This window comes from Penaeus vannamei, chromosome 1, assembly GCF_042767895.1.
Source record: "Penaeus vannamei isolate JL-2024 chromosome 1, ASM4276789v1, whole genome shotgun sequence".
Taxonomy (NCBI): domain Eukaryota; kingdom Metazoa; phylum Arthropoda; class Malacostraca; order Decapoda; family Penaeidae; genus Penaeus; species Penaeus vannamei.
Genome location: NC_091549.1, coordinates 5,242,287 through 5,259,786, shown reverse-complemented (window position 1 = coordinate 5,259,786; position 17,500 = coordinate 5,242,287). Strand labels below are relative to the sequence as shown.

Here is a 17,500-nt window from a genome sequence, read left to right as displayed (position 1 = left end):
AACCTGTTTTCTGAGGCACGTGTTAAAATATTGCTGAACATGTGAGAATGATGGTGAAATCCGTTTCCAGGCACGAAAGCAGTAGCTGGATGAAGTCTATCGAATACTTTTTTTTTCTTTCTTTCTTTCTTTTCTTCTCTCTCTCTTTCTCCCCCTCAATCTCTTTCGCTCTCTCTCTCTCTCTCTCACGCACACACATATACAAACACACAATTCATTTTTCTCTCTCTTTCACACACACATACACATATAAACACGCACAAATCTCTCTCTCTCTCTCTTTCTATTAAAGCCTGTTACCCTCCTACATTGGAACGGTGGGCAGAGTGTTACTTGTATATGGTTTTAATCTTTATCCTCAAGAGTACACACAAGTAGAATAGAAACACGATACGAGACTGGTCAGTGCTTACAGCCTCTGACCTCTCTCTTCCTGGGTGAATGGGTCAGTGTGGGTCATGCTGGATCGGGTAGCCTCTGACCTCTCTCTTCCCGGGTGAATGGGTCAGTGGGGGTCATGCTGGATCGGGTAGCCTCTGACCTCTCTCTTCCTGGGTGAATGGGTCAGTGTGGGTCATGCTGGATCGGGTAGCCTCTGACCTCTCTCTTCCTGGGTGAATGGGTCAGCGTGGGTCATGCTGGATCGGGTAGCCTCTGACCTCTCTCTTCCTGGGTGAATGGGTGAGTGTGGGTCATGCTGGATCGGGTAGCCTCTGACCTCTCTCTTCCTGGGTGAATGGGTCAGCGTGGGTCATGCTGGATCGGGTAGCCTCTGACCTCTCTCTTCCTGGGTGAATGGGTCAGTGTGGGTCATGCTGGATCGGGTAGCCTCTGACCTCTCTCTTCCTGGGTGAATGGGTCAGTGTGGGTCATGCTGGATCGGGTAGCCTCTGACCTCTCTCTTCCTGGGTGAATGGGTAAGTGTGGGTCATGCTGGATCGGGTAGCCTCTGACCTCTCTCTTCCTGGGTGAATGGGTCAGTGTGGGTCATGCTGGATCGGGTAGCCTCTGACCTCTCTCTTCCTGGGTGAATGGGTAAGTGTGGGTCATGCTGGATCGGGTAGCCTCTGACCTCTCTCTTCCTGGGTGAATGGGTCAGTGTGGGTCATGCTGGATCGGGTAGCCTCTGACCTCTCTCTTCCTGGGTGAATGGGTCAGTGTGGGTCATGCTGGATCGGGTAGCCTCTGACCTCTCTCTTCTTGGGTGAATGGGTGAGTGTGGGTCATGCTGGATCGGGTAGCCTCTGACCTCTCTCTTCCTGGGTGAATGGGTGAGTGTGGGTCATGCTGGATCGGGTAGCCTCTGACCTCTCTCTTCCTGGGTGAATGGGTGAGTGTGGGTCATGCTGGATCGGGTAGCCTCTGACCTCTCTCTTCCTGGGTGAATGGGTGAGTGTGGGTCATGCTGGATCGGGTAGCCTCTGACCTCTCTCTTCCTGGGTGAATGGGTCAGTGTGGGTCATGCTGGATCGCCCTTATATCTGACTCAAGCTTGGGGGAGCAGATGTTACATTTGGCTTGGGTTATATTAAAAAATATCTCCCCCTCCCCCCCCCCTCTCTCTCTAAATTTGCTACAATATGTGATCCGACGGCAATATTCAAAGCAAATTAAACTGCCTTTGTATATTGGTGATTAAAACACATGATAATAGAAAGATGAATAGAGAAAGACAGAAAAAGAAAAAAAGGGAAAAAGAGACACTCGACAGACTTCTTCCATCTACTCCTCCCTTGCCTAGAAAGCGCTGATTAGTCGTCATAATAACAACAGTAATGAAAGTATAACCGTATGTGCACTGCGATGTAATTATAGTGTCATATGCACTGATGTGATACGTTACATACATTCACATGTGTTTACGCACACACACACTTATATATGTACATGCACATAAATATAGGTAATATATATATACATATATATGTATGTATATATACATATTTGTATATATATACATGGTAGAAAAACCCATAATGCACAAACTAGATTTATTGAAGTGAGAAAACAATTTCGGAATCGTCTTTGATTCCATCTTCGGGTCTGAAGGGGAAGCGGAGAGGAAGCAGTATAAGAGAGAGAGAAAGGAGAAAGAGAAAGCATCGCGGGAAACACGTGGCAGGTGAGGACAGGTGAACGGAAGCGTTCTTATCTCCTGTCCTCACCTGGCCCGTGTATATATATATATATATGTGTGTGTGTGTGTGTGTGTGTGTGTGTGTGTGTGTTCATATATATATATATATATATATATATATATATATATATATATGTGTGTGTGTGTGTGTGTGTGTGTGTGTGTGTGTGTGTGTGTGTGTGTTCATATATATATATATATATATATATACATATATATATATATATATATATATATATATATATATATATATATATATATATATATAACATTAAAGACAAACCAGTTCGTCCAGTTTAGTCAGTCGAAAACTGACCTATAGATCTATCCATAGTAAGACTGTTGGCAGCAGTAATACTGTCGGGTGAACGAACTCTTGCACCAGTACTTGCACTTGTTGAATCCGAACGCGGGTTGGGTGGAGTGGAAGCCGAAGCCGGGCACAAGACCTGGGTAGTGAGCGGGGTTGAAGGATCCAGCGCCGTGGATGCCAGATCCTACGAGTCCTAGGCCATGAGCACCGACGGGGGAATGGACACTGCCGGGGACACCGAGAGGTCCAGGCCCGACAGAACCGTAGCTTCTGTGTCCAGCAACAGCTGCCACGAGACACAGAGCCACGAGGAGGGAGGTCACTGCCACGTTGCGAGCCATTCTGAGAGGAAAAGGGTTACATCGTATTCAGATTAAAACATGAATTGGTCTGAAAACGAATTTGAACATCATGCCAAGACGTTTCATCTGATTTGCTCTGTAAGCCTATTTGGTTGAAGATGGCAGGAAAACATACCATATCCACTGTAATTTTAGCTTATGTTTACACATACATTGCTCCACAGGTGCTTCAGTCAACTATTATCCCTACCTATCTCACCTGGATATCTTTATCGTGATTTCTAAGTTTTTATTCTATTTAGTATTATTATAACAATATACTGTTCATAAAGTTATTAATTTTACTGACATTATCGATATCAATAGCATAAAAAAAACGAACATCCAGAGAAATCAGGTGAGGTCACACTGAACCAATTGACTCCTTAGTGACTGATCCCTTATGAAGCCATCTGAGTGCAACGAAAATCGCATAAAACTGCAGTGTTTAGAGAATGAAAATCCTCCTTAGTCGTTTACCTGAACTTCAAGTGCGTGCTTGTTCTGAGGATGCATTCCCTTCGCGTCCTTATATACGCCGATCCTTGTCAAGGGAACTCCAGGGAAGTGCTTATGTTGCTAACGTTTTCATTTCATGGATCAGTCACCATTTTGTTTTAATTCATCAGAACAATAGCCTATTTTGTGATACTATTCATATAAGAAATAAGCCTCATCGAAAATATAGACTACAGTGCTAATGTTCCCCCCCCCACCGAAAAAGTCTTTAAACCATGAAATATTGTTAATGAGAAGTTACTGCGTATGGCAAGCAGTGGCAATGCTGATGGCGAAATCAGATTTTCCAGACGACGAGGCAGTATCTGGAAGAAGTCAGAAGAGTTTTTTTTTTTTTTTTTTAATCTATTTTACATTTAAGATTTTATTTTTATTATCATTATTGCTATCATTATTATTATTCCTATTGCTATTATGATTATGATTATTATTATTATCAATATTATTATAATGATTATCATTATTGTCATCTTTATTATCATCAATGTAATTATCATTATTTGTTATCGTTATTATTACTGTTATTATCATCATTATTAGTATCATTTGTTATCATTATTACTTCTATCATTGTCATTACTATTATCATTTATTATCATTATTACTCCTATCATTGTCATTATTAGTATTTTATTATCATTATTCTATTCTTATCATTATTAGAATCATTTATTGTCATTATCATTCTTATTCTTATCATTATCAGTATTATCATTGTTACTATTATCATTACTAATTTTGATATCATTATATCAACATTGCTATTATTATCATCTTTATCATTATAATATTACGAGCATGAGTGACTTGACGGCGATATGTATATATAACTACCTTTAGAATAAAGAACCTCAATATAATGATGACTACAATGGAGCTATGTTAATGATAGACAGAGACAGGTAGATAGATGAATAGACAGAGAAGAAAAGAGCGAAAAAAGGAGGGATATATATATATATATATATATATATATATATATATATATATATATATATATATATTATATTGATATTGATATACATATATATACATATATATATATATACACACATATTGAATATATATATATATATATATATATATATATATATATATATATATATATATATATATATTCAAAATCTATGTATACATACATACACGCACACACACACACATATATGTGTTTGTGTGTGTGTGTGTGTGCGGGTGTGTGTGTGTGTTTATTATATTTGTATATTTACACATGAAAGTGAAAAAAAAACAACAATAAGAAATGAAAATAAACGTTACGTTTCGCTTATTTTTATATCTTATTATGAATGTTTCTTTTTTACTTTTTGTGTACACGTAACTGAGTTTGTGTTTGTGTTCAAACATGCACACACACACCCACACACCCACACACACATAGACAGACATATATATATATGTGTATCTAATATTCACACATACACATATATACACAACGTTTGTTTAATCGTATATATATATAAATGTTGATTCATCCACATATAACAATCTTTTCATTATCTATATTATGCTAGCACATTATTCAAGTGTGTGCTGATACATCTTTAAGACTCCTAGACTGCTATTCACGATTAGTTTGTCTCAACGAAATGATTTTTTTCTTTCTAGTTGATATTAAGTACAATCACATTTATTTCCATTTTCCAAACGTTTACATCGAGAATGATTAATTATACGCGATAATACTGAGCAGAGTTAAGACACAGGGACACATGCTATTAAACCGTAGTTTGCAGTGGAATAAAAAGGTAAGTTAAAGCCTTAAAGTTACCGAACAGGAAGTTTATATCGCTCAGTAAACCACTGATGCCTTGATGACAGTTTTCCGTATATATGATCATAGGATTTCATTTCGTTATATCTATTAAATTCGTTACGTGGATCGTTTCCATTACACTTATTGTCTTATTAATCGTTTTCGTTATATCTTTTTTACGATTGTAACGTAGTGGCAAGGTGTTATAATAGAACGATTAATACCGGTTTCATAAAATTGCAAACATTACTTTCGAGATGGAAAAAATAGAGATAGATATTAAGGACATATTTGAAGATAAAAACATACATACTATTTTCATCTTTTTGTTTTTTTAATTGTTTGTAAACGACTCGCGTAAACAAATTATTTTTCGCAGCTTACATACTGAGTGTTAAAAAAAGGGCATTGATGAACTATGACCATGTATACAAGTCATCTCAAATGTACTTTTCTCTCGGTGAAGGTGTGTATTTGTGTACGGAATTATAGAATCATACCATGGAGAAATTACATGCATTTTATTTTGAGAATCGGCAAATTTGTCAACATAAAAGACAAACCAGTTCGTCCAGTTTAGTCAGTCGAAAACTGACCTACGGATCTATCCATAATAAGACTGCTGGCAGCAGTAATACTGTCGGGTGAACGAACTCTTGCACCAGTACTTGCACTTGTTGAATCCGAACGCGGGTTGGGTGGAGTGGAAGCCGAAGCCGGGCACAAGACCTGGGTAGTGAGCGGGGTTGAAGGATCCAGCGCCGTGGATGCCAGATCCTACGAGTCCTAGGCCATGACCACCGACGGAGGAATGGACACTGCCGGGGACACCGAGAGGTCCAGGTCCGACAGAACCGTAGCTTCTGTGTCCAGCAACAGCTGCCACGAGACACAGAGCCACGAGGAGGGAGGTCACTGCCACGTTGCGAGCCATTCTGAGAGGAAAAGGGTTACATCGTATTCAGATTAAAACATGAATTGGTCTGAAAACGAATTTGAACATCATGCCAAGACGTTTCATCTGATTTGCTCTGTAAGCCTATTTGGTTGAAGATGGCAGGAAAACATACCATATCCACTGTAATTTTAGCTGTTTACACATACAATGCTCCACAGGTGCTTCAGTCAACTATTATCCCTACCTATCTCACCTTGATATCTTTATCGTGATTTCTAAGTTTTTCTTCTATTTAGTATTATTATAACAATATACTGTTCATAAAGTTATTAATTTTACTGACATTATCGATATCAATAGCATAAAAATCCGAACATCCAGAGAAATCAGGTGAGCTCACACTGAACCAATTGACTCCTTAGTGACTGATCACTTATGAAGCCATCTGAGTGCAACGAAAATCGCATAAACTGCAGTGTTTAGAGAATGAAAATCCTCCTTAGTCGTTTACCTGAACTTCAAGTGCGTGCTTGTTCTGAGGATGCATTCCCTTCGCGTCCTTATATACGCCGATCCTTGTCAAGGGAACTCCATGCAGGTGCTTATGTTGCTAACACTTTCATTTCATGGATCAGTCACCGTTTGAATTCATCAAAACAATGGCCTATTTTATGAAACTTTTCATATAAAAAATAAGCCATATCGAAAATATAGACTACAGTGCTAATGTCCCCCCCCCCCCACTGAAAAAGTCTTTAAACCATGAAATATTGTTAATGAGAAGTGACTGCGTATGGCAAGCAGTGGCAATGCTGATGGCGAAATCAGATTTTCCAGACGACGAGGCAGTATCTGGAAGAAGTCAGAAGAGTTTTTTTTTTTTATCTATTTTACATTTAAGATTTTATTTTTATTATCATTATTGCTATCATTATTATTCCTATTGCTATTATGATTATTATTATCAATATTATTATAATGATTATCATTATTGTCATCTTTATTATCATCAATGTAATTATCATTATTTGTTATCGTTATTATTACTGTTATTATCATCATTATTAGTATCATTTGTTATCATTATTACTTCTATCATTGTCATTATTATTATCATTTATTATCAGTATTACTACTATCATTGTCATTATTAGTATTTTATTATCATTATTCTATTCTTATCATTATTAGAATCATTTATTGTCATTATCATTCTTATTCTTATCATTATCAGTATTATCATTGTTACTATTATCATTACTAATTTTGATATCATTATATCAACATTGCTATTATTATCATCTTTATCATTATAATATTACGAGCATGAGTGACTTGACGGCGATATGTATATATAACTACCTTTAGAATAAAGAACCTCAATATAATGATGACTACAATGGAGCTATGTTAATGATAGACAGAGACAGGTAGATAGATGAATAGACAGAGAAGAAAAGAGCGAAAAAAGGAGGGATATATATATATATTAATGTATATATATATATATATATATATATATATATATATATATATATATGTTATATTGATATTGATATACATATATATATATACATATATATATATATATACACACATATTGAATATATATATATATATATATATATATATATATATATATATATATGTATATATATTCAAAATCTATGTATACATACATACACGCACACACACACACATATATGTGTTTGTGTGTGTGTGTGTGTGTGCGGGTGTGTGTGTGTGTTTATTATATTTGTATATTTACACATGAAAGTGAAAAAAAAACAACAATAAGAAATGAAAATAAACGTTACGTTTCGCTTATTTTTATATCTTATTATGAATGTTTCCTTTTTACTTTTTGTGTACACGTAACTGAGTTTGTGTTTGTGTTCAAACATGCACACACACACCCACACACACACACATAGACAGACATATATATGTGTATCTAATATTCACACATACACATAGATACACAACGTTTGTTTAATCGTATATATATAAATGTTGATTCATCCACATATAACAATCTATTCATTAACTATACTATGCTAACACACTATTCGTGTGTGCTGATATATCTTTAAGACCCCTAGACTGCTATTCACGATTAGTTTGTCTCAGTGAAATGATTTTCTTCTTTCTAGTTGATATTAAGTATAATCACATTTATTTCTATTTTCCAAACGTTTACATCGAGAATGATTAATTATACGCGATACTACTGAGCAGAGTTGAGACACAGGGACACAGGCTATGAAACCGAAGTTTGCAGTGGAATAAAAAGGTAAGTTAAAGCCTTAAAGTTAGCGAACAGGAAGTTTATATCGCTCAGTAGACCACTGGTGCCTTGATGACAGTTTTCCGTATATATGATCATAGGATTTCATTTCGTTATATCTATTAAATTCGTTACGTGGACCGTTTCCATTACACTTATTGTTTGTTTTACTGATCGTTTTCGTTATATGTTTTTACGATTGTAACGTAGTGGTAAGGTGTTATAATAGAACGATTAATACCGGTTTCATAAAATTGCAAACATTACTTTCGAGATGGAAAAAATAGAGATAGATATTAAGGACATATTTGAAGATAAAAACATACATACTATTTTCATCTTTTTGTTTTTTAATTGTTTGAAAACGACTCGCGTAAACAAATTATTTTTCGCAGCTTACATACTGAGTGTTAAAAAAAAGGGCGTTGATGAACTATGACCATGTATACAAGTCATCTCAAATGTACTTTTCTCTCGGTGAAGGTGTGTATTTGTGTACGGAATTATAGAATCATACCATGGAGAAATTACATGCATTTTATTTTGAGAATCGGCAAATTTGTCAACATAAAAGACAAACCAGTTCGTCCAGTTTAGTCAGTCGAAAACTGACCTATAGATCTATCCATAATAAGACTGTTGGCAGCAGTAATACTGTCGGGTGAACGAACTCTTGCACCAGTACTTGCACTTGTTGAATCCGAACGCGGGTTGGGTGGAGTGGAAGCCGAAGCCGGGCACAAGACCTGGGTAGTGAGCGGGGTTGAAGGATCCAGCGCCGTGGATGCCAGATCCTACGAGTCCTAGGCCATGAGCACCGACGGGGGAATGGACACTGCCGTGGACACCGAGAGGTCCAGGTCCGACAGAACCGTAGCTTCTGTGTCCAGCAACAGCTGCCACGAGACACAGAGCCACGAGGAGGGAGGTCACTGCCACGTTGCGAGCCATTCTGAGAGGAAAAGGGTTACATCGTATTCAGATTAAAACATGAATTGGTCTGAAAACGAATTTGAACATCATGTCAAGACGTTTCATCTAATTTGCTCTGTAAGCCTATTTGGTTGAAGATGGCAGGAAAACATACCATATCCACTGTAATTTTAGCTCAAGTTTACACATACAATGCTCCACAGGTGCTTCAGTCAACTATTATCCCTACCTATCTCACCTGGTTATCTTTATCGTGATTCCTAGGTTTTTCTTTTATTTAGTATTATAACAATATACTATTCATAAAGTCATATCGATATCAATAGCATAAAAAAACCGAACATCCAGAGAAATAAGGTGAGGTCACACTGAACCAACTGACTCCTTAGTGACTGATCACTTATGAAGCCATCTGAGTGCAACGAAAATCGCATAAAACTGCAGTGTTAAGAGAATGAAAATCCTCCTTAGTCGTTTACCTGAACTTCAAGTGCGTGCTTGTTCTGAGGATGCATTCCCTTCGCGTCCTTATATACGCCGATCCTTGTCAAGGGAACTCCAGGGAAGTGCTTATGTTGCTAACGTTTTCATTTCATGGATCAGTCACCATTTTGTTTTAATTCATCAGAACAATAGCCTATTTTGTGATACTATTCATATAAGAAATAAGCCTCATCGAAAATATAGACTACAGTGCTAATGTTCCCCCTCCCACCGAAAAAGTCTTTAAACCATGAAATATTGTTAATGAGAAGTTACTGCGTATGGCAAGCAGTGGCAATGCTGATGGCGAAATCAGATTTTCCAGACAAGGAGGCAGTATCTGGAAGAAGTCAGATTTTTTTTTTTTTTTTAATCTATTTTACATTTAAGATTTTATTTTGATTATCATTATTGCTATCATTATTATTATTCCTATTGCTATTATGATTATTATTATTATTATTATCAATATTATTATAATGATTATCATTATTGTCATCTTTATTATCATCAATGTAATTATCATTATTTGTTATCGTTATTATTACTGTTATTATCATCATTATTAGTATCATTTGTTATCATTATTACTCCTATCATTGTCATTATTATTATCATTTATTATCATTATTACTCCTATCATTGTCATTATTAGTATTTTATTATCATTATTACTTCTATTCTTATCATTATTAGTATCATTTATTGTCATTATCATTCTTATTCTTATCATTATCAGTATTATCATTGTTACTATTATCATTACTAATTTTGATATCATTATATCAACATTGCTATTATTATCATCTTTATCATTATAATATTACGAGCATGAGTGACTTGACGGCGATATGTATATATAACTACCTTTAGAATAAAGAACCTCAATATAATGATGACTACAATGGAGCTATGTTAATGATAGACAGAGACAGGTAGATAGATGAATAGACAGAGAAGAAAAGAGCGAAAAAAGGAGGGATATATATATATATATATATATATATATATATATATATTTATTTATTTATGTATATATATATTTATGTATATATATATATATATATATATATTGATATTGATATACTTATATATACATATATATATACACACATATTGAATATATATATATATATATATATATATATATATATATATATATATATATAAATATATGTATATATATATACATATATATATATATATATATATATATATATATATATATATATTCAAAATCTATGTATACATACATACACGCACACACACACACATATGTGTTTGTGTGTGCGGGTGTGTGTGTGTGTTTATTATATTTGTATATTTACACATGAAAGTGAAAAAAAAACAACAATAAGAAATGAAAATAAACATTACGATTCGCTTATTTTTATATCTTATGAATGTTTCCTTTTTACTTTTTGTGTACACGTAACTGAGTTTGTGTTTGTGTTCAAACATGCACACACACACCCACACACACACACATAGACAGACATATATATATGTGTATCTAATATTCACACATACACATAGATACACAACGTTTGTTTAATCGTATATATATAAATGTTGATTCATCCACATATAACAATCTATTCATTAACTATACTATGCTAACACACTATTCGTGTGTGCTGATATATCTTTAAGACTCCTAGACTGCTATTCACGATTAGTTTGTCTCAGTGAAATGATTTTTTTCTTTCTAGTTGATATTAAGTACAATCACATTTATTTCCATTTTCCAAACGTTTACATCGAGAATGATTAATTATACGCGATACTACTGAGCAGAGTGGAGACACAGGGACACAGGCTATGAAACCGTAGTTTGCAGTGGAATAAAAAGGTAAGTTAAAGCCTTAAAGTTAGCGAACAGGAAGTTTATATCGCTCAGTAAACCACTGATGCCTTGATGACAGTTTTCCGTATATATGATCATAGGATTTCATTTCGTTATATCTATTAAATTCGTTACGTGGACCGTTTCCATTACACTTATTGTCTTATTAATCGTTTTCGTTATATCATTTTACGATTGTAACGTAGTGGCAAGGTGTTATAATAGAACGATTAATACCGGTTTCATAGAATTGCAAACATTACTTTCGAGATGGAAAAAATAGAGATAGATATTAAGGACATATTTGAAGATAAAAACATACATACTATTTTTATCTTTTTGTTTTTTAATTGTTTGTAAACGACTCGCGTAAACAAATTATTTTTTCGCAGCTTACATACTGAGTGTTAAAAAAAAGGGCGTTGATGAACTATGACCATGTATACAAGTCATCTCAAATGTACTTTTCTCTCGGTGAAGGTGTGTACTTGTGTACGGAATTATAGAATCATACCATGGAGAAATTACATGCATTTTATTTTGAGAATCGGCAAATTTGTCAACATAAAAGACAAACCAGTTCGTCCAGTTTAGTCAGTCGAAAACTGACCTATAGATCTATCCATAATAAGACTGTTGGCAGCAGTAATACTGTCGGGTGAACGAACTCTTGCACCAGTACTTGCACTTGTTGAATCCGAACGCGGGTTGGGTGGAGTGGAAGCCGAAGCCGGGCACAAGACCTGGGTAGTGAGCGGGGTTGAAGGATCCAGCGCCGTGGATGCCAGATCCTCCGAGTCCTAGGCCATGAACACCGACGGGGGAGTGGACACCGAGAGGTCTAGATCCGACAGAACCGTAGCTTCTGTGTCCAGCAACAGCTGCCACGAGACACAGAGCCACGAGGAGGGAGGTCACTGCCACGTTGCGAGCCATTCTGAGAGGAAAAGGGTTACATCGTATTCAGATTAAAACATGAATTGGTCTGAAAACGAATTTGAACATCATGCCAAGACGTTTCATCTGATTTGCTCTGCAAGCCTATTTGGTTGAAGATGGCAGGAAAACATACCATATCCACTGTAATTTTAGCTTATGTTTACACATACATTGCTCCACAGGTGCTTCAGTCAACTATTATCCCTACCTATCTCACCTGGTTATCTTTATCGTGATTCCTAGGTTTTTCTTTTATTTAGTATTATAACAATATACTATTCATAAAGTCATATCGATATCAATAGCATAAAAACCCGAACATCCAGAGAAATCAGGTGAGGTCACACTGAACCAATTGACTCCTTAGTGACTGATCACTTATGAAGCCATCTGAGTGCAACGAAAATCGCATAAAACTGCAGTGTTAAGAGAATGAAAATCCTCCTTAGTCGTTTACCTGAACTTCAAGTGCGTGCTTGTTCTGAGGATGCATTCCCTTCGCGTCCTTATATACGCCGATCCTTGTCAAGGGAACTCCAGGGAAGTGCTTATGTTGCTAACGTTTTCATTTCATGGATCAGTCACCATTTTGTTTTAATTCATCAGAACAATAGCCTATTTTTTTTTTATACTATTCATATAAAAAATAAGCCACATCGAAAACATAGACTACAGTGCTAATGTTGCCCCCCCTCCCACCGAAAAAGTCTTTAAACCATGAAATATTGTTAATGAGAAGTGACTGCGTATGGCAAGCAGTGGCAATGCTGATGGCGAAATCAGATTTTCCAGACAAGGAGGCAGTATCTGGAAGAAGTGAGAAGAGTTTTTTTTTTTTTTTTTCTAATCTATTTTTCATTTAAGATATTATTGTTAATATCATTATTGCTATCATTATTATTATTCCTATTGCTATTATGATGATGATTATTATTATCAATATTATTATAATGATTATCATTATTGTCATCTTTATTATCATCATTGTAATTATCATAATTTGTTATCGTTATTATTTTTGTTATTATCATCATTATTAGTATCATTTATTATCATTATTACTCTTATTCTTATCATTATTAGTATCATTTATTATCATTATCATCATTCTTACTCTTATCATTATCATTATTATCAATGTTACTTTTATCATTACTAATTTTGATATCATTATATCAATATAACTATTATCATCATCATCATCATCATTATAATTTTACGAGCATGAGTGACTTGAGGGTGATATGCATATATAACTACCTTTAGAATAAAGAACCTCAATATAATGATGACTACAATGGAGCTATGTTAATGATAGACAGAGATGAGTAGATAGATGAATAGACAGAGAAGAAAAGAGTGAAAAAGGGAGCAATATATATATATATATATATATATATATATATATATATATATATATATATACACATATTGAATATATATATATATATATATATACATATATATATACGTATATATATATATATATATATATATATATATATATATTGAAAATCTATGTATACATACATACACGAACAAACACACACACATATATATATGTGTGTGTGTGTGTTTATTATATTTGTATATTTACACAAGTGAAAAAGCCCCACTAAGAAATGAAAATAAACGTTACACTTCGCTTATTTTATATCTTATTGTGAATGTTTCCTTTTTATTCTTTGTGTACACCTGAGATTGTGCTTGTGTTCATACATGCACACACATACACACATAGACATATATATGTGTATCTAATATTCACACACATATATATACACAACGTTTGTTTGATCGTATATATATAAATGTTGATTCATCCACATATAACAATCTTTTCATTATCTATACTATGCTAGCACACTATTCAAGTTTGTGCTGATATATCTTTAAGACTCCTAGACTGCTATTCACGATTCGTTTGTCTCAATGATTTTTTTTTTAAATCTATTGTTGATATTAAGTTCAATCACATTTATTTCTATTTTTCAAGCGTTTACATCGAGAATTTTAAGTGTACACGATACTACTGAGCAGAGTGGAGACACAGGGACACAGGCTATAAAACCGTAGTTTGCAGTGGAATAAAAAGGTAAGTTAAAGCCTTAAAGTTAGCGAACAGGAAGTTTATATCGCTCAGTAAACCACTGATGCCTTGATGACAGTTTTCCGTATATATGATCATAGGATTTCATTTCGTTATATCTATTAAATTCGTTACGTGGACCGTTTCCATTACACTTATTGTCTTATTAATCGTTTTCGTTATATCTTTTTACGATTGTAACGTAGTGGCAAGGTGTTATAATAGAACGATTAATACCGGTTTCATAAAATTGCAAACATTACTTTCGAGATGGAAAAAATAGAGATAGATATTAAGGACATATTTGAAGATAAAAACATACATACTATTTTCATCTTTTTGTTTTTTAATTGTTTGTAAACGACTCGCGTAAACAAATTATTTTTCGCAGCTTACATACTGAGTGTTAAAAAAAAGGGCGTTGATGAACTATGACCATGTATACAAGTCATCTCAAATGTACTTTTCTCTCGGTGAAGGTGTGTACTTGTGTACGGAATTATAGAATCATACCATGGAGAAATTACATGCATTTTATTTTGAGAATCGGCAAATTTGTCAACATAAAAGACAAACCAGTTCGTCCAGTTTAGTCGAAAACTGACCAATAGATCTATCCATAATAAGACTGTTGGCAGCAGTAATACTGTCGGGTGAACGAACTCTTGCACCAGTACTTGCACTTGTTGAATCCGAACGCGGGTTGGGTGGAGTGGAAGCCGAAGCCGGGCACAAGACCTGGGTAGTGAGCGGGGTTGAAGGATCCAGCGCCGTGGATGCCAGATCCTACGAGTCCTAGGCCATGAGCACCGACGGGGGAATGGACACTGCCGTGGACACCGAGAGGTCCAGGTCCGACAGAACCGTAGCTTCTGTGTCCAGCAACAGCTGCCACGAGACACAGAGCCACGAGGAGGGAGGTCACTGCCACGTTGCGAGCCATTCTGAGAGGAAAAGGGTTACATCGTATTCAGATTATAACATGAATTGGTCTGAAAACGAATTTGAACATCATGCCAAGACGTTTCATCTAATTTGCTCTGTAAGCCTATTTGGTTGAAGATGGCAGGAAAACATACCATATCCACTGTAATTTTAGCTTATGTTTACACATACAATGCTCCACAAGTGCTTCAGTCAACTATTGTCCCTACCTATCTCACCTGGTTATCTTTATCGTGATTCCTAGGTTTTCCTTTTATTTAGTGTTCTTATAGCAATATACCATTCATAAAGCCATTAATGGTATTGACAGTATCGATATCAATAGCATAAAAGCCCGAACATCCAGAGAAATCAGGTGAGGTCACACTGAACCAATTGACTCCTTAGTGACTGATCACTTATGAAGCCATCTGAGTGCAACGAAGATCGCATAAAACTGTAGTGTTAAGAGAAAGAAAATCCTCCTTAGTCGTTTACCTGAACTTCAAGTGCGTGCTTGTTCTGAGGATGCATTCCCTTCGCGTCCTTATATACGCCGATCCTTGTCAAGGGAACTCCAGGGAAGTGCTTATGTTGCTAACGTTTTTATTTCATGGATCAGTCACCGTTTTAATTCATCAGAACAATAGCCTATTTTTTGATACTATTCATATAAAAGATAAGTCATATCGAAAATATAGACTACAGTGCTAATGTTCCCCCTCCCACCGAAAAAGTCTTTAAACCATGAAATATTGTTAATGAGAAGTTACTGCGTATGGCAAGCAGTGGCAATGCTGATGGCGAAATCAGATTTTCCAGACGACGAGGCAGTATCTGGAAGAAGTCAGATTTTTTATTTTTTTTTTTTATCTATTTTACATTTAAGATTTTATTGTTAATATCATTATTGCTATTATTATTATTATTCCTATTGCTATTATTATTATTATTATTATTATTATTATTATTATTATTATTATCAATATTATTATAATGATTATCATTATTGTCATCTCTATTATCATCATTGTAATTATCATAATTTGTTATCGTTATTATTATTGTTATTATCACCATTATTAGTATCATTTATTATCATTATTACTCTTATTCTTATAATTATTAGTATAATTTATTATCATTATAACTCTTATTCTTATCATTATTAGTATCATTTATTATCATTATCATCATTCTTACTCTTATCATTATCATCATTCTTACTCTTATCATTATCATTATTATCAATGTTACTATTATCATTACTAATTTTGATATCATTATATCAATATAACTATTATCATCATCATCATCATAATTTTACGAACATGAGTGACTTGTTATATGTATATATAACTACCTTTAGAATAAAGAACCTCAATATAATGATGACTACAATGGAGCTATGTTAATGATAGACAGAGATGAGTATGTAGATGAATAGACAGAGAAGAAAAGAGTGAAAAAGGGAGCAATATATATATATATATATATATATATATATATATATATATATACATATTGAATATATATATATATATATATATATATATATATATATATATATATGCATATATATATATTGAAAATCTATGTATATATACATACACGAACACACACACACACATATATATGTATGTGTGTGTGTGTTTATTATATTTGTATATTTACACAAGTGAAAAAGCCCCACTAAGAAATGAAAATAAACGTTACACTTCGCTTATTTTTATATCTTATTATGAATGTTTCCTTTTTACTTTTTGTGTACACCTGAGATTGTGCTTGTGTTCATACATGCACACCCACACACACACACATAGACAGACATATATGTGTATCTAATATTCACACATACACATAGATACACAACGTTTGTTTAATCGTATATATATAAACGTTGATTCATCCACATATAACAATCTTTTCATTAACTATACTATGCTAACACACTATTCGTGTGTGCTGATATATCTTTAAGACTCCTAGACTGCTATTCACGATTAGTTTGTCTCAGTGA

At 34.5% G+C, this 17,500-nt stretch overlaps 5 protein-coding genes across 5 annotated transcripts; all 5 read right to left on the bottom strand.

Annotated features, from left to right (window-relative positions):
• Positions 1 to 1,977: 1,977 nt before the first annotated feature.
• Positions 1,978 to 3,410, bottom strand: LOC113810907 (uncharacterized). Its single transcript, XM_070129939.1, has 2 exons — positions 3,272 to 3,410; positions 1,978 to 2,792 (listed from the first exon to the last, which is right to left on the bottom strand). The coding sequence occupies exon 2, from the start codon at positions 2,789 to 2,791 to the stop codon at positions 2,462 to 2,464; it is 330 nt and encodes a 109-aa protein (XP_069986040.1). The 5' UTR covers position 2,792; positions 3,272 to 3,410; the 3' UTR covers positions 1,978 to 2,461.
• A 2,177-nt stretch (positions 3,411 to 5,587) lies between these two features.
• LOC138861496 (uncharacterized) lies at positions 5,588 to 6,557 on the bottom strand. The gene is made up of 2 exons (XM_070121310.1): positions 6,491 to 6,557; positions 5,588 to 6,016 (listed from the first exon to the last, which is right to left on the bottom strand). The coding sequence occupies exon 2, from the start codon at positions 6,013 to 6,015 to the stop codon at positions 5,686 to 5,688; it is 330 nt and encodes a 109-aa protein (XP_069977411.1). The 5' UTR covers position 6,016; positions 6,491 to 6,557; the 3' UTR covers positions 5,588 to 5,685.
• Positions 6,558 to 8,789: 2,232 nt separating this feature from the next.
• LOC138863880 (uncharacterized) lies at positions 8,790 to 9,788 on the bottom strand. Its single transcript, XM_070129407.1, has 2 exons — positions 9,679 to 9,788; positions 8,790 to 9,218 (listed from the first exon to the last, which is right to left on the bottom strand). Exon 2 carries the CDS (start codon positions 9,215 to 9,217, stop codon positions 8,888 to 8,890), a length of 330 nt encoding a protein of 109 aa, XP_069985508.1. The 5' UTR covers position 9,218; positions 9,679 to 9,788; the 3' UTR covers positions 8,790 to 8,887.
• A 2,260-nt stretch (positions 9,789 to 12,048) lies between these two features.
• Positions 12,049 to 12,976, bottom strand: LOC138859175 (uncharacterized). Its single transcript, XM_070129377.1, has 2 exons — positions 12,925 to 12,976; positions 12,049 to 12,465 (listed from the first exon to the last, which is right to left on the bottom strand). Exon 2 carries the CDS (start codon positions 12,462 to 12,464, stop codon positions 12,147 to 12,149), a length of 318 nt encoding a protein of 105 aa, XP_069985478.1. The 5' UTR covers position 12,465; positions 12,925 to 12,976; the 3' UTR covers positions 12,049 to 12,146.
• A 2,099-nt stretch (positions 12,977 to 15,075) lies between these two features.
• On the bottom strand, positions 15,076 to 16,103 carry LOC113810906 (uncharacterized). Its single transcript, XM_070129306.1, has 2 exons — positions 15,979 to 16,103; positions 15,076 to 15,500 (listed from the first exon to the last, which is right to left on the bottom strand). The coding sequence occupies exon 2, from the start codon at positions 15,497 to 15,499 to the stop codon at positions 15,170 to 15,172; it is 330 nt and encodes a 109-aa protein (XP_069985407.1). The 5' UTR covers position 15,500; positions 15,979 to 16,103; the 3' UTR covers positions 15,076 to 15,169.
• Positions 16,104 to 17,500: the final 1,397 nt, after the last annotated feature.

What these genes read in the sequence shown, in the direction of transcription:
- LOC113810907 (XM_070129939.1), bottom strand. Translation starts at nt 2,791, where the DNA reads ATGGCTCGCAACGTGGCAGTGACCTCCCTCCTCGTGGCTCTGTGTCTC.
- LOC138861496 (XM_070121310.1), bottom strand. Translation starts at nt 6,015, where the DNA reads ATGGCTCGCAACGTGGCAGTGACCTCCCTCCTCGTGGCTCTGTGTCTC.
- LOC138863880 (XM_070129407.1), bottom strand. Translation starts at nt 9,217, where the DNA reads ATGGCTCGCAACGTGGCAGTGACCTCCCTCCTCGTGGCTCTGTGTCTC.
- LOC138859175 (XM_070129377.1), bottom strand. Translation starts at nt 12,464, where the DNA reads ATGGCTCGCAACGTGGCAGTGACCTCCCTCCTCGTGGCTCTGTGTCTC.
- LOC113810906 (XM_070129306.1), bottom strand. Translation starts at nt 15,499, where the DNA reads ATGGCTCGCAACGTGGCAGTGACCTCCCTCCTCGTGGCTCTGTGTCTC.